The sequence below is a fragment of the Festucalex cinctus genome, chromosome 1 (genome assembly GCF_051991245.1).
Source record: "Festucalex cinctus isolate MCC-2025b chromosome 1, RoL_Fcin_1.0, whole genome shotgun sequence".
Classification (NCBI taxonomy): domain Eukaryota; kingdom Metazoa; phylum Chordata; class Actinopteri; order Syngnathiformes; family Syngnathidae; genus Festucalex; species Festucalex cinctus.
The window spans coordinates 46,262,067-46,286,773 of NC_135411.1; the positions used below are offsets into that span (position 1 = coordinate 46,262,067).

The 24,707-nt window shown below is 38.8% G+C and overlaps 1 protein-coding gene across 8 annotated transcripts in view; it reads left to right on the plus strand.

Annotated features, from left to right (window-relative positions):
- pde1cb (phosphodiesterase 1C, calmodulin-dependent b) overlaps positions 1 to 24,707 on the plus strand; it is a 282,706-nt gene that overhangs the window by 245,068 nt on the left and 12,931 nt on the right. For all 8 annotated transcript variants that reach the window (XM_077537610.1, XM_077537617.1, XM_077537623.1 and 5 more), the window contains 6 exons: positions 10,449 to 10,577; positions 11,137 to 11,238; positions 18,288 to 18,408; positions 19,714 to 19,795; positions 20,096 to 20,216; positions 21,888 to 22,063. In XM_077537610.1, the coding sequence (XP_077393736.1) occupies positions 10,449 to 10,577; positions 11,137 to 11,238; positions 18,288 to 18,408; positions 19,714 to 19,795; positions 20,096 to 20,216; positions 21,888 to 22,063 (731 nt within the window). The remainder of the gene's footprint in view (positions 1 to 10,448; positions 10,578 to 11,136; positions 11,239 to 18,287; positions 18,409 to 19,713; positions 19,796 to 20,095; positions 20,217 to 21,887; positions 22,064 to 24,707) is intronic.

Genomic DNA, 24,707 nt, shown 5'->3' on the forward strand with positions numbered 1-24,707 from the left:
AAATTTTCGTAGCTCTAGCTGCTTCGTACAACTGGGAATGCTTCATTAAGAAGGAATTTTTTCCTTTGCAAACTGTGCATGCCACGGCAACAGCGTGCGACAAAATAAAAAGCTTTCAATAACTTTTCATCTTCAACATCTTAAGATGAATCACACCAAGTTTGGAGATGATCGGATAAACTCTGTAGGAGGAGTTCGTTAAAATAAGACCCCTATGAAATGGCCCAAAAAATGGCAACACGTTCCAAAGTAAATCAAAATGGCGGACTTCCTGTTCGGTTTAGCATATGGTTCAAAAAGAGTTTTTTGTACCTTGAGGGCTGTTACATATGTCTTCAAATATTGGTAACTCTAGGTGAAATGTACAGCCGGGAATGCTTCATTAAGTTAGAATTTTGAAACACAAAATTTGATGCCTCGCCTCTGGCGGACTTCCTGTTAGGTTTAGCATATGGCACCAACAGGCTTTTTTGTAGATCATAGTCTGTTACATATGTGTACCAATTTTCGTAGCTCTAGATTAAACGTACCACCGGCAATGCTTCGTTAAGTAAGAATTTTGAAACTGTAAATTTGATGCCCCGCCACCGTCATATAGTATGTCAAAAACTTTAGATTTTTTACCATGATGTTGTCCCAGGTGTTGAGATGGTACAGCCCAAGTTTGAAGTCAATCGGGTTAACCGTGTAGGAGAAGCGGGCAAAAGTATGACCCCTGTAAATGTGCAAAAATGGGCCAAAATTGGACATTCAAATACTCATACCTCACTTCCTGTCTATTTTAGGGTACACATATCAAAGAGGTTTTTGTTCATCTGGATGTGCTACAGGTGCCACACAATTTTCGTAGCCATAGGACAATCGTAGCGGGACAGGGATCCGTTAAACCTATGTAGGTGGCGCTACAGAGCCATTTTTCTGTTATCATGTATGGCGACTTTAAAATATCAAATTTTTCGCCAGACCCGATCTGCGTGTAAAGTTTGGTGAGTTTTCGTTCATGTTTAGTGCCTCAAAAATGTGGTTGTTTGCGGAAAAGAATAATAACAAAGAAAAAGAAGAAGAAGAAGAATAATAACTAGAGCTGCGAGCAGCTATAAAGGGCCCTCGCAATCTGGGCCACGTTGGGGTACTTGCACGTCGGGGTACTGGCACGTTGAGGTACTGTCAAATCGGACAAGGACCATCTAAAATGTTTTTGACAAGCTTTGTGAGTGCAAAAGGCCAAAGATGGTGTGCAATTCCCAAAATAAATTCAAAATGGCGGACTTCCTTTTAGGTTTAGCATACGGCTACAGAATACTTTTTGTAGGTCTTAAGCTAATAGGTATGCCTCCCAGTTTTCACAAATCTAGGTCAAGTCATCTTTAGTTGTGTATCGCTTGAATCATACAATTGGAAATGCTCCATAAAAATGCATAGAGGGCGCTATTGAGCACAACGTTGGGTTACTTGCACGTCAGGGTACTGGCACGTTGGGGTACTGTTACATGGAACAAGGACCATTTAAAATGTTAGTTTTTTCCATGCCTTGTCTGTGCAAAGTTTAATGAAAGAGGCCAAAAATGATGTATAAATCCCAAAATAAAATCAAAATAGCGGACTTCCTCTTTGGTTTGGCAAATGGCTACATAATACTTTTTTGTAGGTATTAGGCTGATAGGGGTCTGTCCTAATTTTCACAAATCTAGCAGAATCATACAATCGGAAATACTTCATAAAAATGTCTAGAGGGCGCTATTTATTGCAAATTGCACAATAAATCTCTAAAAATTCATGTTCATGACAAGTCTGATGTGTTTGCAAAGTTTCATGAGTTTTCACACATGTATAGATAAAAAAACAAAGCAGCACTTTACTTGGCAAACAATGCATCGCTATAGCAGCAGCGTGCGACAAAATAAAAAACTTTCGATAACTTTGCATCTTAAACATCTTAAGATGAAACACACCAAGTTTGAAGACGGTCGGATGAACTTTGTACGAGGAGTTCGTTAAAATATGACCCCTAAAAAAGGCCACAAAAAATGGCAACAAATCCCATCGTAAATCAAAATGGCAGACTTCCTGTTTGGTTTAGCACATGGTTCCAAGAGACTTTTTTGTACATCGTGGGCTCTTATGTATGCCTGCAAATTATCATCGCGCTAGGTGAAACGTACAACCGGGAATGCTTCGTTAAAGAGGAGTTTTCTAGCTCAAAATGTGATGCCCGGCCCCTGGGGGACTTCCTGTTGGGTTTAGCACATGGCACCAAGAGACTTTTTTGTACATTGTGGGCTGTTACAAATGTCTACAAATTTTTGTAGCTCTAGCTACTTCATACAACTGGGAATGCTTCATTAAGGATATTTTTTTTCCTTTGCAAACAGTGCATGCCATGACAACAGCGTGCGACGAAATACAAAGCTTTCAATAACTTTTCATCTTCAACATCTTAAGATGAATCACACCAAGTTTGAAGATGATCGGATAAACACTGAAGGAGGAGTTCGTTAAAATAAGACCCCAATGAAATGGCCAAAAAAATGGCAACACGTTCCAAAATAAATCAAAATGGCGGACTTCCTGTGAGGTTTAGCATATGGTTCAAAAAGAGTTTTTTGTAGGTCATAGCCTGTTACATATGTGTACCAATTTTCGTAGCTCTAGATTAAACGTACAACCGGCAATGCTTCGTGAAGTAAGAATTTTTAAACTCTAAATTTGATGCGTCGCCGCCGTCATATAGTATATCAAAAACTTTAGATTTTTTACAATGATGTTGTCCCAGGTGTTGAGATGGTCCATCCCAAGTTTGAAGTCAATCAGGTTAACCGTGTAGGAGAAGCGGGCAGAAGTATGACCCCTGTAAATGTGCAAAACTGGGCCAAAATTGGACATTCAGATGATCATACCTCACTTTCTGTCTATTTTAGGGTACACACATCAAAGAGGTTTTTGTTCATCTGGATGTGCTACGGGTGCCACACAATTTTCGTCGCCATAGGACAATCGTAGCGGGACAGGGATCCGTTTAACCTATGTAGGTGGCGCTATGGAGCCATTTTTCTGTTATCATGTATGGCGACTTTAAAATATCAAATTTTTCGCCAGGCCTGATGTGCGTGTAAAGTTTGGTGAGTTTTCGTTCACGTTTAGCGTCTCAAAAATGCGATTGTTTGCGGAGAAGAATAATAATAAGAATAATAATAATAATAATAATAATAATAAGAATTCCTACAAAAACAATAGGGCCTCGCAGCGGCACCGCCGCCGCCGCTGCTCGGGCCCTAATAAGAATTCCTTCAGGAACAATAGGGACCTCGCAGCGGTCGCTGCTCGGGCCCTAATAATAATAATAATAATTTTTACAAAAACAATAGGGACCTCGCAGCGGTCGCTGCTCGGGCCCTAATAACTAGAGCTGCGAGCAGCTATAAAGGGCCCTCGCAGCCCGGGCCACGTTGGGGTCCTTGCACGTTGGGGTACTTGCACGTTGGGGTACTGGCACGTTGGGGTACTGGCATATTGGAAGCAAAATTTCTTTGAAAATGGCATAATAAACGTTTACATGTAGAATATTTTTTTTGCCAGTGTCAAGCTCAACGGATATTGGTGATTGTTAAGACCTGCAAAAATCAGCGTCCTTATTTATTTTTAGGCAATGAGTTGCCCTGATTGGTATTTTTTTGTAAAAGTGTATATACACATCATCGCTCGTTGTACTCATTGCACAATGTTTACTTTTATTGTCCAAAGGGGCAATCAAAAATGAATAAAACAAAATGGAAACGTACATACGTTTGGATCGGTGTGAAGCCAGTGAACAATTTGAGTGGTGGAAACTAAAAGAATATTCATAAATGACTTAGTTATCACACTTAGAATGAGTGTACATTTTTTGTACAAAATACCGTATGTGGGGTATTTTTTTTAATTTTTTTTTATATAAGCCTCAACGGCTAGGTGGCGCTGTATTTATAACTGAATGTTGTCATCGAGATACCTTCAGGCCTTGATTATAAGCATACATGTCAAGTGTGGGATTTTTTTTGGAGCATGTACCGTGGAGTAATTAAGCATATCCTTCATTCACGATATTGCTTTTAATGTCCACAGAGGCTATCAAAAATAAATAAAAATATATATATGTTTGGATAAGTCTGATGCCAGTGAACATTTTGAGTGGTGGAAACTAAAAGAATATTCATAAATGTCTTAGTTATCACACTTAGAATGAGTTTACATTTTTTGTACAAAATACCGTATGTGGGGTATTTTTTTTTATGCCTCAAGGGCTAGGTGGCGCTGCATATATAACTGAATGTTGTCATAGAGATAGCTTCAGGCCTTGACGATAAACATACATGTCAAGTTTGGGATTTTTTGGAGCATGTACCGGGGAGTTATTAAGCATATCCTTTTTCAGTGCGAAACACAAATTTTGATGCCCCGCCTTCATCATATAGTATTTCGAAAGGTCAAGATTTTTCCCCCTGTCGTTGGCTCAGGTCTTGACATGGTCCAGGTCAAGTCTTTACTCAGTCAGATGAAACGTGTAGGAGAAGTGGGCAAAAGTCTGCCCCCTGTGAATGTGCAAAAATTGTCAAAAATGGGACATTCAAAAATTCGTAGCTCACTTCCTGTTCATTTTAGCATATGGGTCCAAGAGACTTTTTTGTAGGTCTTGGGCTCCCTCATACACCTAAAAATATTCGTCGTTCTTGCTTAAACGTACAACCGGGGCTGCTTCGTTAAAAATTTCTAGGGGGCGCTATTGAGTCATTTTTGTAAAAATAGCACAATCAACAATAAAATGTTGCTCATTTTACCAGGCCAGATGTGTGTGCCAAGTTTCATGAGTTTCTGTGCATGTTTAGACCCTCAAAACTGGCGTTGTTTTCTTGGCGAACAGCGCTTAGCCACACCCACAGCAATTCGCGAAAACTCACAAACTTCGTGTTGTGACATCATGAAGGCCGAAACCCTCATCTGAGCAAATATGAGGTAGGTCCAGTTAACGTGTTTGGAGAAAAACGTAGAAGAAAATTCGTAATAAAAAAAATTGCCACTAGGTGGCGCTATCAGTTAGATGAAATATAAGTCAGTAGATGTCTTTAGGGCTGGACTCTCATCAAATGTGTGAAATTTTGAGAAGATAGGATCATCTCGGTCAAGTTAATGCAGCTTTTATTTTCACGAAAAATCTTCAGACTTTGCGTCACCGTAGCGGCCACTCCCTTTGGCGAAAAGTTACAATATTCGGTGTGGGGCATGATCAACATCTTAAGGCTTTTCTGACCAATTTTCAAATGGATCCCTTCAACTAGCTCAGCACAGTAGCTAAAAACGTAAAGTATGACATTTATTGTAACCACTAGGTGGCGCTATATGTATAACTGAATTTTATCATATAGATGTTTTCAGGCCGTGACTATTACGTTGCCTGATAAGTTTGAGATTTTTTGGAGCTTGAACATGGGAGTTATTAAGCATTTGCTCTTTCTGGACAAATGAAATTTTAAAGGCAATATTTGATGCTCCGCCCCCGTCATATAGTATTTCGAAAAGGCAAGATGTTTTGCCCAGCTCTTCTCTCAGGTCTTGAGATGATAAATGCCAAGTTTGAAGTCAATTGGATGAAAAATGTTTGCAAAGGGGGAAAAAGCATGACCACAGTGAATGTGCCAAAATAGGCCAAAATTGGACATTAAAAAATTCATAGCTCACTTCCTGTACATTTTAGCTACATGGTCCCAATAGACTTTTTTGTGCGTCTCGGGGTGCTACACGTGCCTGCCAATTTTCGTTGCTCTAGCTCAAACATGCCGGGCTTGGTTTATATTTTTCTATGCTAGGGGGCGCTATAGAGTCACGTTGTTATGACGACTTCATAATATCAAATTTTTCGCCGGGCCTGAGGAGTGTGCAAAGTTTGGTGAGTTTTCGTAAATGTTTAGGTACCCAAAATCGCGATCGTTTACGGAGAAGAAGAAGAAGAAGAAGAAGAAGAATAATAACTAGAGCTGCGAGCAGCTATAAAGGGCCCTCGCAGCCCGGGCCACGTTGGGGTCCTTGCACGTTGGGGTACTTGCACGTTGGGGTACTGGCACGTTGGGGTACTGGCATATTGGAAGCAAAATTTCTTTGAAAATGGCATAATAAACGTTTACATGTAGAATATTTTTTAGCCAGTGTGTGTGTCAAGCTCAACGGGTTTTGGTGATTGTTAAGACCTGCAAAAATCAGCGTCCTTTTTTATTTTTAGGCAATGACTTGCCCTGATTGGTATTTTTTGTAAAAGTGTATATACACATCATCGCTCGTTGTACTCATTGCACAATGTTACTTTTATTGTCCAAAGGGGCAATCAAAAATGAATAAAACAAAATGGAAACGTACATACCGTTTGGATCGGTGTGAAGCCAGTGAACAATTTGAGTGGTGGAAACTAAAAGAATATTCATAAATGACTTAGTCATCACACTTAGAATGAGTGTACATTTTTTGTACAAAATACCGTATGTGGGGTATTTTTTTTTTTTATATATATAAGCCTCAAGGGCTAGGTGGCGCTGTATTTATAACTGAATGTTGTCATAGAGATACCTTCAGGCCTTGATTATAAGCATACATGTCAAGTGTGGGATTTTTTTTTGAGCATGTACAGTGGAGTTATTAAGCATATCCTTCATTCACGATTTTGCTTTTAATGTCCATAGAGGCTATCAAAAATAAATAAAAATATATATATGTTTGGATAAGTCTGATGCCAGTGAACATTTTGAGTGGTGGAAACTAAAAGAATATTCATAAATGACTGAGTTATCACACTTAGAATGAGTTTACATTTTTTGTACAAAATACCGTATGTGGGGTATTTTTTTTTTCATGCCTCAAGGGCTAGGTGGCGCTGCATATATAACTGAATGTTGTCATAGAGATAACTTCAGGCCTTGACGATAAACATACATGTCAAGTTTGGGATTTTTTGGAGCATGTACCGGGGAGTTATCAAGCATATCCTTTTTCAGTGCGAAACACAAATTTTGATGCCCCGCCCTCATCATATAGTATTTCGAAAAGTAAAATTTTTTCCCCCTGTCGTTGGCTCAGGTCTTGACATGGTCCAGGCCAAGTCTTAACTCAATCGGATGAAACGTGTAGGAGAAGTGGGCAAAAGTCTGCCCCCTGTGAATGTACAAAAATCGTCAAAAATGGGACATTCAAAAATTCGTAGCTCACTTCCTGTTCATTTTAGCATATGGGTACAAGAGACTTTTTTGTAGGTCTTGGGCTCCCTCATACACCTAAAAATATTAGTCGTTCTTGCTTAAACGTGCAACCGGGGCTGCTTTGTTAAAAACTTCTAGGGGGCGCTATTGAGTCATTTTTGTAAGAATAGCACAATCAACAATAAAATATTGTTCACTGTACCAGGCCAGATGTGTGTGCCAAGTTTCATGAGTTTCTGCACATGTTTAGACCCTCAAAACTGGCATTGTTTTCTTGGCGAACAGCGCTTAGCCACGCCCACAGCGATTCACGAAAACTCACAAACTTCGTGTTGTGACATCATGAAGGACAAAACCCTCATCTGAGCAAATATGAGGTAGGTCCAGTTAACGTGTTTGAAGAAAAACGTAGAAGAAAATTCGTTTTAAAAAAAAAATTGCCACTAGGTGGCGCTATCAGTAAGATGAAATATAAGTTCGTAGATGTCTTTAGGGCTGGACTCTCATCAAATGTGTGAAATTTTGAGAAGATTGGATCATCTGGGCCAAGTTAATGCAGCTTTTATTTTCACGAAAAATCTTCAGACTTTGCGTCACCGTAGCGGCCACGCCCTTTGGCGAAAAGTTACAATATTCGGTGTGGGGCATGATCAACATCTTAAGGCTTTTCTGACCAATTTTCAAATGGATCCCTTCAACAAGCTCAGCACAGTAGCTAAAAACGTAAAGTATGACATTTATTGTAACCACTAGGTGGCGCTATATGTATAACTGAATTTTATCATATAGATGTTTTCAGGCCGTGACTATTACGTTGCCTGAGAAGTTTGAGATTTTTTGGAGCTTGAACATGGGAGTTATTAAGCATTTGCTCTTTCTGGACAAATGAAATTTTAAAGGCAATATTTGATGCCCCGCCCCCGTCATATAGTATTTCAAAAAGGCAAGATGTTTTGCCCAGTTGTTCTCTCAGGTCTTGAGATGATAAATGCCAAGTGTGAAGTCAATTGGATGAAAAATGTTTGCAAAGGGGAAAAAAGCATGACCACAGTGAATGTGCCAAAATAGGCCAAAATTGGACATTAAAAAATTCATAGCTCACTTCCTGTACATTTTAGCTACATGGTCCCAATAGACTTTTTTGTGCGTCTCGGGGTGCTACACGTGCCTGCCAATTTTTGTTGCTCTAGCTCAAACGTGCCGGGCTTGGTTTTTATTTTTCTATGCTAGGGGGCGCTATCGAGTCGCATTTTTATGACGACTTAATAATATCAAATTTTTCGCCGGGCCTGAGGAGTGTGCAAAGTTCGGTGAGTTTTCGTGAATGTTTAGGTACCCAAAATCGCGATTGTTTGCGGAGAATAAAGAAGAAGAAGAATAATAATAATAATAATAATAATAATAATTTTTACAAAAACAATAGGGACCTCGCAGCGGTCGCTGCTCGGGCCCTAATAATAATAATAATAATAATAATAATAATAATAATAATAATAATAATTTTTACAAAAACAATAGGGACCTCGCAGCGGTCGCTGCTCGGGCCCTAATAATAATAATAATTCGAACGAAAAACAATAGGGACCTCGCAGCGGTCGCTGCTCGGGCCCTAATAATAATAATAATAATAATAATAATAATAATTTTTACAAAAACAATAGGGACCTCGCAGCGGTCGCTGCTCGGGCCCTAATTAAATTATACATGTGATTTATTCAATTTATGATAATATTGAGGGGGGAAGGTTCTGGAAAGATACCGGTGAGAGTTGCAGGTTTTGTTCTGATATCACAATATTGAAATTGTGATGATGCATCTTATGTTCAAGTGTGCAAATCCCAAAAACATGGGAAGGAAATCAAGTTTGATGAAATTTATACCAAAAAACAGCTGCAAAAATACAATAGTACTAATCAACACAAAACACAACACAAAACCGGTGTGTGGGAAGAAAGAAGAAAAATCGTGATGCTCCTCCGCTCCCATTCGTTCCTTGACGTACGAAATTTATCTTGGGATATATTCACAGCCAAGCCTTCACAAAGCAACAACCGACGCATTCTTGGTTTCAGCTAGCAATAAAGAACGACATCCGGGAATTCCGTGTGGTCTTGGCTTATGCATACTTTCTATTGGAACAGTATTGGGCCGCCATTGTTGACATCTCGCGAAATCACAAGGACGTAAGTAAAGTTTTTAACCGATGTTTGTTGCACAAACACATTTTGAAACATCCAAATAGTAGTACAGATACATTGAAAGCAAGTCACATGATATAACCCTGATGAATTACGGAAATACGCCAGCGAGATATGCGTGCTTGGGAATTACGTTCTTGAGACCGGGCTTACCAAGACGCTGCTCGTTACGTCACAAGAACGTACTCTGTATTCTTGATATTGAGAAACGTCCACTGTGGAAACACAATTCTTAATTCCCTGCTGAACTTTAACAACCAAGAACTCCCTTTACGCAGAACTCAAAGTTCCTGGGCTTGTTGGTGGAGAAACGGCTAAAGTCTGTAAAGTTACACTGATGCAATGACTTTCCATGAAGTGATGGTGCGTGTAAATATACTCAAGTAAAAATTGCTCATCCTGCCAAATATTCTTGCACTTTAGAAATAAATACATTGAGTCAAAATAGGTTACACTTGCAAAAGTATCATGGAGTGGTGGTACACTTGATTTGCTAAAGGAAACACACATAAACCGAAGTAAATCCCACTACCGATGCAGTAGTTCCACCCACCAGTTAGTCATACATTCAGCAGTAAAAGTGCTTAACAGATTAACACAAATCAATGCAGCGCAGCATCATAAAGTACAGATTAGCCATGATTTAATGATACAACTGTGCATTACTGTAAATTATCTAAAAGAAGCATAATAACCACCCCACTGCACAATAGAAAATAAGCAATAAAGTCAAGAAAAGCCACAAAGTCAGGGGCAGTAATGCAGCGTTTGCATTTCGGCAGCAAAGGCCTGAATTGCAATCTATTATGTTTTTGCACCATTTTACCTCATTGATATGAACATTAGACTAATCTAATTCCATTTGGGTGATAAAATTCCCTAACAAGCAAAAATGGAAAAATCTTAAGATGAGTTTCAAATATCATCAAAGCCATCTCTCCAATTATACTGATTAAAACGAGAAGCGGCGACATTAGTCGGTGGCCAACGGCCATAAACACCGTAATGGACTCTTTGCTTGGCCCCCTCCCAGGTCTGACACGGCTATCCTGTACAACGACCGCTCGGTGCTGGAGAGCCACCACGTGAGCGCGGCATACCGCCTGCTGCAGGACGACGACGAGATGAACATCCTGTACAACCTCTCCAAGGATGACTGGAGGTCAGAGCAAAGGAGAGGGAGGGAAATCAAATGTACAGTTTACCTTGACCTGCATGTGTTCCAACTTTAACGTTTTTCTAGTGACGAGTCGTTTTTTTTGTTGTGTCACATCTTCATCTGTTTATTGAAAATAAAAAAATATATTTGAAATAAGAGTAAATTGGTCACAGAAGTCGTTAAGCTCTCAATTGAAGTTACCGCTGCGCCAAAAATAATACGACAAAGTGATACAAAAGTTCAGGCCCGTGACCTTCATGTACACATTACACATTCATCGCGAACTCACTTTTTGTTCTGCGGGAAATGACAAGTGCTTTCAAGGTCCAACAGTTCTGTACTCAGTGAAACTGTGATAATATATTAAAGTAGACAGCAGCAATCCAATTTTCATAGCATGAGCCCAAACCTGTCAACGTAAGACATTTATAAATAGCTCTCAAAGTCTGTGCTGGCTGCCCGCTTTTTGCACCAGCAAGCTTTTAATTCTTTTTGATATTTATTTTTTTTCCCCCCCACCCAGGTATGTGGCACTTCATTTTGTCTTGTCTTTTTCTCGCAGAGAGCTGCGTGCTCTGGTGGTGGAGATGGTGCTGGCCACTGACATGTCCTGCCACTTCCAGCAGGTGAAGGCCATGAAGAACTTCCTGCAACAGCCCGAGGGGTCAGTTCACTTTTTTTTGTTTGTGGAAATCCACACTATATTGCAGAGATCTAGTTGTCTTGTCTAAGTCAATTCCTAAGCAGATGGAGTTTCTGGCCTTGAATTTGGTAATAGCCAAATCCCTTTCTATAACTGTTGTTGGTTGTTATAGACCTCCATCTGCCACAAAGGAGACACTATCATCTTTAAAATATCTTTTATCTAAATTAAACTACAATGAGCTTTTAATGGCAGGAGACATGAATTGGGATTGGTTAAACACTTCTTCTGAAGAATTTAAATCTTTCTGTGACTCTGTTAATATAAGCCAGTTGATCAATCATCCAACTCGGCCAAACATTAAAAGTCCTGAGAAGTCTACCTTGATTGATTTAATTCTTACAAACTCTCCACATAAATTTTCATCTGTGGGTGTTTTTTGTAATGACCTGAGTGATCATTGTGTTGTTGCAGCGTGCAGGGATACAAAAATCCCCAAATCTAAACCACGTATTATTTTTAAGCGGAACTTAAAGAATTTTAATGAACAAGCATATCATGATTTGTCCTTTGTTAATTGGGAACATATAAATCTGTTGCCAGATGTCGAGTTAGCTTGGACATTTTTTAAAGAAAATTTTGAAAAAATTGTAAATAAACATGCCCCCATAAGGAAATTCAGAGTAAAGGGGCGAGAAAACCCCTGGTTCTCTCCAGAGTTGTCTGATGTCATTCATCAGCGTAATGTGGCATGGGCCAAAGCCAGGAAAAGTAATTCTGTTCGTGATTGGTCTATTTTTAAACAACTGAGAAATAAATGTACTTCTTTTATTAAAAAGGCTAAGTCTGAATACTACTTAGCTGTTACCTCTGAGAGCCTCAATAATCCACAAAAATTTTGGAAAGTGATCAAGGGTTTTTCTGTGAACAAAGGCCCTCAAGTTCTTCCTACTTTTATTTTGAAGGATTCAATTCCAGTTTATGACAGAAGTGAGATCTTAAACTGCTTTAATAAGCATTTTGTGTCATCTGGTTCTTTGTTTGACTCCACAGGAGCTGCCTCTTTGCCTCACTGCACAAATTCTCAAATGTTTTCTGGAGAACATTTTAGATGTGTACCTTTTACTGTACAGCAAGTTCATAAGGCTCTCAAAATTCTGAATCACCGAAAACCTCCAGGACCAGATTTGATAGAGCCTTAATGTTTGAAAATGGCTGCTGATTTTATTGCAATGCCTCTTACAGTACTTTTTAATTGATCAATTGAAAACAAAGTAATCCCTGCAGTATGGAAGTCAGCTTTTGTGGTTCCTCTCTTAAAAGGAGGTGACCCAGCTGTTTTAACAAACTACAGACCAATATCAAACTTGTGTGTCTTATCTAAAATTTTTGAATCTCTTGTGTGTGATCAACTTAAAGAGTTTCTCTACTCAAATGAACTGCTCTCAAATTTGCAATCAGGCTTTAGGAAAAAGCACAGCACAATGACTGCTGCTACAAAAGTGGTTAATGATATACTTGTTGCTCTTGATAAAAAGCAATACTGTGCTGCACTTTTTATTGATCTGTCAAAGGCATTTGACACTGTGGACCACACAGTTTTAAAGCAAAGGCTCATCAGTCTTGGTCTGTCAGATGATGTAGTCTCGTGGTTCACAAATTATTTGAGTGACAGGACCCAATGTATTAAACATGATGGTTTATGTTCTGAATTCTTGAGTGTTCACAAAGGGGTGCCGCAGGGCTCTGTGCTCGGACCCCTCCTGTTCATTATGTACATTAATGATCTGGGACAAAGCGTGTTGGACGCCAATATGCATTTTTATGCTGATGACACAATAATTTACTCCTTTGGCTCATGCTCAGCTGCTGCTGTTGCTTCGTTGCAGAAAGCTTTTAATGTTGTGCAGCACACACTTCTGCAACTAAAACTAGTCCTTAATGCGGACAAAACTAAACTGATGTTGTTTTTCAAATTCCAGGAAAAGCCCACAATTTCCCCCCAAAGTGTCCACTCTGGAGGGAAATGAAATAGAGGTGGTTCATACATATAAGTATCTTGGTATTTTGCTTGACGACACTTTGACTTTTAAACCCCATGTTGAGAACCTCGTGAAGAAACAAACTAAAACTGGGTTTCTTATTTCGGAATAAATGTTGTTTTTCTTTTGAGGTCAAAAAGCGTCTTGTCACTGCAACTTTTTTATCTGTTTTAGATTATGGGGATGTGTTGTATATGAATGCTTCAGCTCAGTGTTTGAGTAAGATTGACTCTGTATATCATGCTGCTTTGAGGTTTGTTACAAATTGTAGAGCCTTGACCCATCACTGTGAACTGTACTCTCGAGTGGGATGGCCTCCTTTGTCCACCAGGAGGTTGACTCACTGGTACATTTTTATTTACAAGGCTATGCTTGGACTGCTGCCCTCTTATATTTGTAATTTAATCACATTGAAAAGTGTTGATTCTTATGCTTTGCGTTCCAATGATCTTTTGTTGCTCTCTGTTCCATTTGCCCGCACTGAGCTGGGGAAAAAGGCTTTTGTTTTCTCTGCCCCTTCTGCATGGAACATGTTGCAAAAGGACTGGAAACTAACGGAACTTGTTTCATTGAACGATTTTAGATCCAGATTAAGAGCACTTGAGACGGCCTCATTGATTTGTAACTGTTTTATATAATTTTTATGTGATTGTAAGTGAAACTTTTATTTGTAACTGTAATGAAAACTGTTTTGCTGCCTCTTGGCCAGGACTCCCTTGAAAAAGAGGTTCTTAATCTCAACGGGACTATCCTGGTTAAATAAAGGTTAAATAAAAAAAATAAAAAAAAATCTGTAGTTTTTTTTAATTATTATTATTACTATTATTATTATTATTATGGGTTTGAGTGCTGTCAGGCGATTAAAATTTTTAATCTAAATAATTACAGGATTTTTAATTAATTAATCTAATTAATCTATTTTAATCTCATATCTGCTAAAGGTCCCCAAATAAAGAATTAGAATTTTAGGACATTACATTACCAAATTGTAGTGCATGACTAATCAATTGAATACACCAAGAAGAGAAGATTTTAAATCCACATTTCTATTGATGAAGTCTGCTTCATAAATGAAATTCAAAAGAAAACATTTCAGCACATCAACAAACCAATTACCGTATTTTTCGGATTATAAATCGCAGTTTTTTTCATAGTTTGGCCGGGGGTGCGACTTATACTCTGGTGCGACTTATGTGTGAAATTAACACATCATTATATCATTTGACATGTTATTTTCACACTAAACCACAAGAGGGCGCTCTAGGCCTGTGTTGATAAGTTCAACATTGCCGGTAGAAGAGATAGCGGTGCATCGTCTACCTCCCGAGTTGGGGGAGTTGTTTAAAAGTGACACCAAGAATGAAGATTTCATTGGATTTAGTGATTTGGAGTGAAACTGATAGTTTGGTAAACTTGTTAGCATGTTCTTTATGCTAGAGTTATATGAATAACTTGTAGTGATGGGAACATAATTCACCCACGGAATGTTAGGACGAAGGGAGAGTTCCAGGTGGGAAGGTTTTGTTATGTGAAAAAGGGGAGTTAGCCTGTTAGCTAGCTGAGTGGGGAGTGCTAGTTATGCCTACATCCCAAGAATGCGGCTTTCCCGAATGCTGCAATGTGTTATTCAGGCTACCATAATAGTTGGGAATACAAAACATGTGGATATATAACTAGCAAGGACGTATGTGCTCAAATTTCCGTCATGTAGTTTGAGCCCAGGCTGAATGACATCCACCACCTTATTTATTAGACGGTTGACTTTTAGTGACGTGCCTCTGTTATGTGGACCTACACACCAACACAACAGCAAGCGAGGAAGTAGCTGGCTGAGGCAGCACCAGTTAGCTGCTGGCTGGCGCCTCTATTTGTGTCATGGAAAGCCCGGCGACGTGGGACAGATTCCCGCCACTAGAATCTTCCAACGGATATATTTTAGCAACTGAAAGTGTAAGAATGTGTAGGCATAAGGGAGATGTGTGGCATTTGATTGACAGTTGAGAGCGGTTTGGTTTTAGCGCAGTAAGCGGACATGCTCACAGTGTTAGAGAACATACAGTAGAGAAGTACAAGGTTTTTTTGTTTTTTTTTACCATTTTGATGCCTTTATAAACTTGAAATTTGGCCAATTTTATTACTCGTTCTTACTTGGCAAGGTTGTTTTACAATTTGGCATTTATTTGCACTTTATAGGGACTTTAAATTAGAGCTGTCTAACAATTAAATTTTTTAATCAGATTAATCACATCTTAGAATTTTGATTAATCGTGATTAATCACTGACTTAAAAATGCTTTTTTTTTCCCCAACATATTTTGCCCGCTAAATTTGAAGCGCACCTGTTATGTGTTAATTTTTTCGACATTTAATGTTATGAGGACGTCTTCAAAAATTTATATTCACTGCACACGCTCATCCTGCTTTTTCTAATCAATTAATTATTTGCATATTTTAAAATGGGGAAAAAAATGACCTACGGCATATGTAAACATACTTGAATGCATATAGTTATGTTTATTGCTCAGACTCCAACAGCTACCTTTAACGTAACCATCCGCCATCGGCTAAAAAGGATCATCTGCGGTGAAAATTAATCGTCTGATTAATCTGTGGTAATACAATGATTAGTGCGATAATTTTTTGTGAGTAATTAATTAGTTAACTCTTTAAATTTAACAGCACTACTTTTAATACAATACTCCAATATACTATTTATATCTATTCTTATCACTTAGCTGGAGTCAAGTTGAGTAATCATTTGAGCTGGTGAGACATCCATGCTTGTGTAGTAGGTGGATGATAAGAAAAGGTCAAGGGGTGTGGAGGTGTAGGGTGAACCTGTTGACCTTCAAGGTGTCGTTTTCAGAAGTACCCTGAAAGCACTGATAGCAGATAGAAGACAGCTTCATATCAGCTTGTGTGTGTGTGCGCGTGCGTGTGCGAGAACCACACAGGAGGCCAAAGAGTGCTGACTGGAGGGTCTCCTTCCATCACATCCACAAGAGAGATTGCACTGTGTAATGCTGAATGGACTATAATGTAATTCGAGGCCAGCTACCGCAGGCCTGACGCAAATGAGATGAGGAGGGGAAATGCGAGCCGGTCTTTCTTCATCCCCCGCGTTTAACCTTCCGTGTGTGTTTTTTGGTCATTGCCTTTCCATGTTTGTGTCTGTGTGGATCCGTTTGTCAAGCGTGACAGGGTTTTAATGCTATCAGGCAGCAGTAATGCCCGATAATGTAAAATGATCTTCACAGCATATTCCAGTGAAACTGACAATTAGTCTTAAGCAGGTCATCGTGTTAAATGGGAAATAAATTTGGATTTCAAGCTTTGCTGTTGTTGTTGTTTTGTGGTTGACCAAAGTGGATTAAAGAAATGTTGTCAAATCCCAGGTCAAGGCAATATTTTGGTCTCTTTAAAAACTGGAGGGTGCAGGTGGTGTGTTTTCCGCCTTTTACCCACCTGTGTCTCCAATTTGCCACAGTCTTACCTTATGTTTCTGCACCTGTCTCCCATTGCCTTTGTTCATCCAGCATTCAGTTGGGTTGGCCGTACAACTTGAAAGGGCTTTACTGTCCACTGCCTTGGTTCAACAATAAACAAATATTGTACAGTGGGTCAGTTGCACATCTGTGAGAGACCAGCTTGAGTCCGAGTCGCACTCCATCCGAATGACCAAAAGATCTTCTGTCAGACTTTTGAGCTTGAATAAAACTAGAGTAAGTTTCCTGGTGCCAAAAAAATATTTTCCAAAATGTTCTAAATGTTCGGGTATCCAATTTTTCAAGTCCTTGGGTTTATTCCAAACAGTGGACCAACACGTGGAAGAATAACATAACCTATACTCACAGACTAATGATTCATCTAAATACATGTTACGGAATAACTTAAAGTAGTAGTAGTAGTAAAAGTATTCTTCACTTGTGTCTGTATGACTCTATCATACTAGACTGCCTCCCAGTGGCCAAAACAGGCACACCAGGAGCAGTACAATGACTTGGATTGCAGCATAGAATCATGATACACATGCTGCTTAACTCTCTACATTCTATATATTATGTTTTTACTTTCTGGTTTTATGAAGTAAAATATTCCAGAGTGCTATTATCCTTATTAAACACTCGTCAAGCACAGAAATGGGGGGACATGTCCATCAATGTTAAAGGGGAAATATGAGTTGAGATACAAATGTTTTGTGGTACGAGTGTATATTGAACTCATATCACAAGGCACCGCACTATACACAACTACTTTTGATTTTAGGAAAGCGCAAAATTAGTACAGGAGTTGGTCTTCTTTTTAGGAAATGAGGAATGCAAGTGTGACAGTAAATGTTTGAACAGTGTTAATGGTTGTACTTTTAAAACACCAATAGTATATGGTTCTGCTTTGGATCTATGTGAAGAGCCCAGGAGAGGCTGTTCAAATGTGCTCGAGTTTTGGGGGTGGGGGTGGCATGAAGCTGTTTCTTGAGCCATGACGTATGCCAACCAGAAGCAGCGTTGCACTGTGTTTGTTTACAAGATTAGAACCTGAGGCATTTAATGTTCCACGTTGAAACTCGATATGCCTAAAATGTGAATCTGTAACATTACAGCAACATTGTATGCTCTGAGCAAGAATAAGTGGCTGAGTTATTTTGCCTATTTAATGTGCATCCATTTCAGTGTGCATCATTTGGAGGGCCATTGTAAAAACCACAACAGTTTTAAGTGACCCACAGCAAACCTGTTGCCATCCTACGAGCAATTAGCATTTACGTTACAGAACTCTCTTACTCTCTTATGTTGTTTATCTCGTTCCCTCTCCGGCACGTAGTGTTCCATTTTCATCTCGTGAAGGCCATTATCTGTCAAATCTCCAATTTGCTGTCCTGTCTCTTGAGGTTTCTGCTATGTGTAGTTACCTTGATATTTTTTTCCCTCACTATTAATACCTATTCCTCTTGCTTATAAAGCAAGCATACCTGCATGTTGATGCTTTTATTGCTGTATTAATGTAACGCTCCATTTATTGTCATCTATAGCATTGATAAGCCCAAAGCCTTGTCCTTACTGCTGCACACTGCTGACATCAGTCACCCAGCCAAAAGTTGGGACCTTCACCACCGTTGGACCACCTCGCTGCTGGAGGAGTTCTTCAGACAGGTGAGCATCAGCAGAAGAGATGCACATTTTTTTTTTACTGGGTAGGTGCAGTCCATTTTTTCAGGGTGTTGCAATAAAAATGCCAAACAAGCAAAACACAGCCACAATTATTCCTTTGATGCTTGCTTAGCTAGCGTCAACGATGGATCAAACCTGAGATGAAAGGCATGAAAATTGAAAAGGTCACGTCACAATGTTCAAATTATTAGAAAATACAAATTATTAGACAATAAAATACAAAATGTATGTATATGTTGCTTAAAAATACATTTTTTTTTAATTTGCAAAAAAATATTACAATAGAAATACAGAAATAAAAAAAATATACGGGTATTAAAAAAAACACATCTCTCTCGCACTATTCATATTTTCTTTTGAAAATCAATTCATTTTACGGATATGAGTTTTATTAGCAGTTATCGTTCATATTGTAATAATTGGTTCTAAAATTTATATAATGATATTCTACAGTAATATTTTTAATGCCAGAATGTTTTGATCTGTATGTGTCCCTAATAAACATGTCTTAGAAGAAAACTAATACAACTGCATCTTTGTGTCTTAAGAGTTCTCTTTTGTTAATTTTATGATTATTTCTTTGGGGTTTTTTCTTTTACAAATAGTTTGTTATTCAAGCTGCTTTTAATGTCACTTGAGAGAGCCTCATTATGTTGTTGCAATGCCAGGACCAGGTACACAATAGCAGAGAGCACTATAAATGGTGTTAATTTGTGAAAGTATCAAACCTATTATGCTACTTTTATCTTTACTCTTATTACAATACACTATTATGAAAACAGGAGTGTAATGGGCTTAATGAGTATCGGAATGACAACACGTGGAAATTGTGCAACTTACATAGTTTCTATGTCATCACCATTCTACATGTTTGTCTTTACTGTTATGCATGACATGGATTGCAGTGGGATGCCACCATTCGCTCTGTCAATAAGGATAAGAAAAGAAAAAAGATCATAGCTGTAGAGGTCAAATGAACAGTGTAAAAACCTTAACAGAGATCAGTCATGCATTTTCTCCCTTTATCAAAAGCTGTTGTTGTCAGTACGGCTCCTTTTGTTATTGCAGTCGCTATCACGAGGCTCTTTTGCCTCGAGGGACGCTCTTTGTCAATAAACAGCTTCTGCGTGCACCGCCAACTCCCACCTCTACATCTTTTGTGTTCAAAAAGGGAAAATGAAACGAGTTTGTTCCTCAAAGGCAGTCGGCGGGCCGAGCAGGTCAGCAAGCCTGTTGAGCGGTGTAGCGAGCGCATTGTTTTTCACGAGTGACTCTTGTGTTTCCCAGGGGGACAAAGAAGCGGAGCTCGGCCTTTCCTTCTCGCCGCTCTGTGACCGAAAGTCAACAATGGTGGCGCAGTCCCAGATAGGTGAGTCAGAATAGTACTGACAGTTGATCGAGCAGTATTGTGTCACTTGTCTTCAAGCAAGGATGGGGATAAAGAATGTAAAAGTGGCTGTATTGACACCAGACTGCAATTAACCCCAGGTGTGTCATCCACTATAACAAATGAATGCCCCACCTCCAATAAATTTCCCCCGGGTTACAAAAACAACAGCAGGTGATTTCATTAGAATACCATACTATATAATATAATACAAAACATGTAATATTGTGAAATGTCCATGTAAAAGCTGCTCACTCCGAACCTGTAAATGTGTTTGCGCAGGTTTCATCGACTTCATCGTGGTGCCCACCTTCACCGTACTGAGCGACATGATGGAGCGCATCGTCACGCCGCTCATTGACGAGGCTTCGCACTCGGGTCTCGCGGGTTTCCGCCGCTCCAGGTGGGCTCTGTGCCAAAAGCGGGTCACCATTTTATGGGGTCTTCATGCAAGAGCGGTGAATCCAATAACAATGAAAAATGTACAAGTTGCACCGTGGGCTGTCCGTTTCTGTTGCGTGTAATTGTCCTCACTTTTCATTCAGCACAACACCACACATTGAAAAAGTGTCATTAATGTCATTTTTGAAGGATTGAAATTAACTATGTGGACGGCTGCATAGCTTCATCCAGAACCTAATTTTCAACGTTTTTGAGGATAAAATCACTTTATCCAGGATGTGAATTCATCTGGGTTGGATTAGATTTTTGCGTGATTCAAACACTATGTGGATAGCCACATAGCTCTATCCAGACCTCGCAATAGACTCGATTTTTTATTTTTTTATTTTTTTTTAAATATATGAGAGATTCAAATGTCAATTTGTGTGGCCACATAGCTCCATCCAGATTCGATATTTGAGGTATTCAAAGACTGTATGGATGGCCTCATAGCCTACGTTAGACTGGATTTGTGGCCATTTTTGAGGGATCGAAATAATTGTGGGCAGCCGCTTAGCTTCAACTAGAACGTTTCATTTTTGACATTTTTTTAAAGAGATTTTTAGCCCCTACCAAAGCCTTCATCTACCAGGGTTAGATTTACTTTTTCTAAGGAATTCAAAAACTATGTGGACAGCTGCATAGCTTAATCAAGAGCCCTCATTAGATTTGATTGTTGGCCATTTTTTTAGGGAATGAAATGACCATGCGGCTGGCTGGCCACTTCACCCAAAGTCTGCATTAATAGATTTTAATGATTATGTAAACAGCATTTATCTAGCTATATCCAGAGCCTGCAATTACTTGTGTTAAGTGTGAATGGTTTCAAGAACTGGAACCAGAAGAATACAGGGCCACTGGCCACTGACCCCCCCCCCCAAAAAAAAAAATCTATCTAACGACTAACAACTATCCAGAGAGCGCTAATGAAAAAGTTTGTATAAAGTGCGTATTAAGCCTCCCTTCAGCCTGCACATCAATATCAACCTGCTTATCAGTGCGCTCAGCAGCCGCCATTAGAATCGCTCAGCAGGGGGACAGTGGGGGGTCTCATATTGGAGCTAACTGAGCATAAATCTCACACTGCCGCTGATGGGCTGAAGCGCGTCGGACCTCTTCATCTTCCATCATGCCGCGTGTTGCCGCTTTCGGTTATCTGGAGCCGTCTGGCCGTTATCGTTCGCCTCTCATCGCTCAGACGGACGTGTCGAGTCCAAAGTGAATCATCTCAACACACGCCGGATGGATTGCTTTGCCTCGCGTGTCTTCACACGTTCCTTCCCCGAAGGATGAATGCTGCTGACTTCAGTGACATCCCTTCTTCTCTAATCCCATCACAGAGATGTCACATGATGGGCCGATTTACTAATCTATTCTATTGATGTTGGGAGGGAAGCTGATGAAACTGATTTTATCGAATCACAAATTGATAGCAAATGATCCAAGTTGGACACTATATTTCTTCACACACACACACACACACACATACAAATTTACTTGGTGAAGCAGCATGTGGCTCTCAGCTCAACTTTCAATTTGGCAAAATCAGAATCGGAGTACAGTAGCATGGTAAAAATGTGCAATGGTTGTCATGTCAGTCCTGTGAACTCGTCTCCTTTGCCTTTGCACGCAGTCTGAACAGTATTAGTTCAGAGGAGGCCAAGAGGCACAGCGTGAAGAGCATAGCCTCCGACAGCTGCTCGTCGGGCCAGAGCCCCCTGCTGGCCGTGGACATAAAGAACTTCAAGGCTCTGTGGAACGAGGAGGTCTACCAGAACAGGGAGCGCTGGAAAGCGCAGGCAACCAAAGGTACAACACTTTCTTCTTAAAACAAAATAAAATAATAATAATAATCTGCAAAAGCTAACACTTTATGGAGAAGTTTTTCAAAATCCAAGCTGTTATTAGCTGTCAGTAGTGAACAGCTCTTCAAAAAGGCTTCAAGCTTTTTAACACAACTCCCATTTGACGTGTATTGCCACGCTACATGATACACGCGTGCATTTGTAACAACAATATAGATTAGCCTTTCAGACCACTAGCTTAATCTTGACATTAAATAGCATCTATGTTATGGTGCTACAAGCCTTTAAGTTATGGTATAACCAGATGTAGACAGAAGCACCATTCTTTATCCTCTGTGAAGAACGGCTAATATTAATGCTGTACTGATAAACTGAGCGGCGTTCAGACGTCTTGATGAACAGTATATCCATTTGTCTGTCTTATAATACCCCCAAGGCGGGCACACCAGAAAGAGCAGCACATTCAGTTGATGTTGCGAAGTAAAAATTTGTTTTAGTTGTATTTAATTACCATAAATCATTATGGTATGTGTTTATAAAGTACTTACAATATTTATTGAATGCTATTTTTCCTAATTAAAATCTACATCACATTTTTTCCCCATTGAAATAAATGGAAATGTCCATTCAGTTCAAAGAAAAAAAAGATGATTTGGAATTCAGCTCACATCTCAAGGCACCACTGTACAAAACTTTCAGTCCACCTCGAAGGACTCGAAAACTTCGAGTTGATTTATTTTATTTTATTTTTTGTGCCTTGCATGTTTCGTATTTGCATGTGTAGCATCTGTGCACACCCACACGATCCACACACTCATTTTTTGACTTGGTACAGCTCCAAGGTTGGCATGAATACAAATCCTAAGCCTTATTTCAATTCACTTCTGTTTACTTGTCGTTCATTAAAAAGCAACCTGACATTTATTGGTTTTGCATCTGGGACTGATTGAGCTGGACATTTGCTCTTATTCGATCAAATGAGACTTTGTCATTTGGATTAGTAGCAAATTTAACACCCACCTCTTGCATTTGTCTGACTTTTGACCTCGCATTCCTACATCAGTCACTAAGAAATAAAGGAATTATATGATTTTGTTATGTATGTGTGGGAAAATTTTATCAATGCAATGCTAAATTCACTAGTTAATAGACAGTAATAATTTAAATGAAATGTCCACTTTTCTATTTTGATTTTTTTTTCCTTTTTTCATCTGTTCCCTGATCTTAAGTTAATCATAAGCGGATGGATGGATGGATGGATGGATGGATGGATGGATGGATGGATGGATGGATGGTGGAAATTATGTATTATGTAGTGGCTTAATTCAATATTTTTCAAAACAAAAAAATTTAGTTTTTTTTGTTTGTTTGTTTGTTTTTTTTAAGAAAGGAAGTAATTGTCTTTTCATGATTGTCTTATACAGTATCAGACTCATATTAGCTCAGGGGCCACATGGAGGAAAATTATATTACCAAGTGGGCCAGATCGGTGAAATCATTGTGGGAATCATTAAAAAAATCATAAAATAAATAAATAAAATAAATTAAATTACTGTCAATTATACACAGATTTTCGATATTTGCGGGCCAGCCTTAAATTGCGCGACACAACTGTAAATATATTGTCCCAAAAAAATAACACAAGTGCAAATGGAATTCGGCAACACTCGGGCGTGTTATATCTGCCTATTTTGCATATGCCTGTATGTTGTTCACAGAATGCATTGTGTGGTGCCGTTAATGAAGTTATAAGGACGTTAATCCTTGTCATAGTTGAATGTGTGTCTTATTCAGCACGTGTGTTTGATTTATATTGGTCTATATTTTTATCTTTTTTTTTTTTCTTTTTTTTAAACAAACTAACTTTAAACTTTACTTTTTAAACTTTACAAAATCATCTCGCAGGCTGGATTAATCCCCTTTATAGGCCTGATCCGGCTGATGTTTGACACCCCTGTCTTATATAGTGGGTCTCGTTTTCCAATTGTTTTCATGTCATTAATTTAATCTTCTTATAGTATGTAATGCTACTTCCACTCACTGGCAGTGGCAGCCATGTCATTCATTGTGTATTTTACGCACGCGGTAAGTCACGATGATCACATGACAGCACTTAACGCAAAAATATACATAGAAAGTGCTAAGACATAAAAACATAATTGCTCAACATAAATTGACATTTTTTCAGGGAAGAGCTGAATTTAACCATTTCACAGAATAGCTGGTTAGTTTTTCATAAGTCTTGTTTCTTTAAATAAAACGTGAATTATGATTCAATGTAAATGTACAAGATTGCATAGAAAAGTTTAAAATAAATTAAATGCAAATCAAAGGTACTGCACTGAAAAATAAACAGAAGTACTTAAAATGTACTGTATTGGTTTAAAAAAAAATCAACTTTGTTGTAATGTACTATGTTTGAATTTCTTGTTGTAAATGTTGAACTATACTGTATTTGTATTGAACTAAGTGATCCTTTCTTTCACGTAATCCGAGAGCCAGCATAACGCTGATGGTACTCGCAACACGCTTTGACTGCTTTATATTATTATACTGTATCTTTATTTATAAGTCATTAAAATGTGAACAATAATCAATGTAAGAAATTGAATCATTTGATGATAATTTGTAATGTAGTTAATGTACGT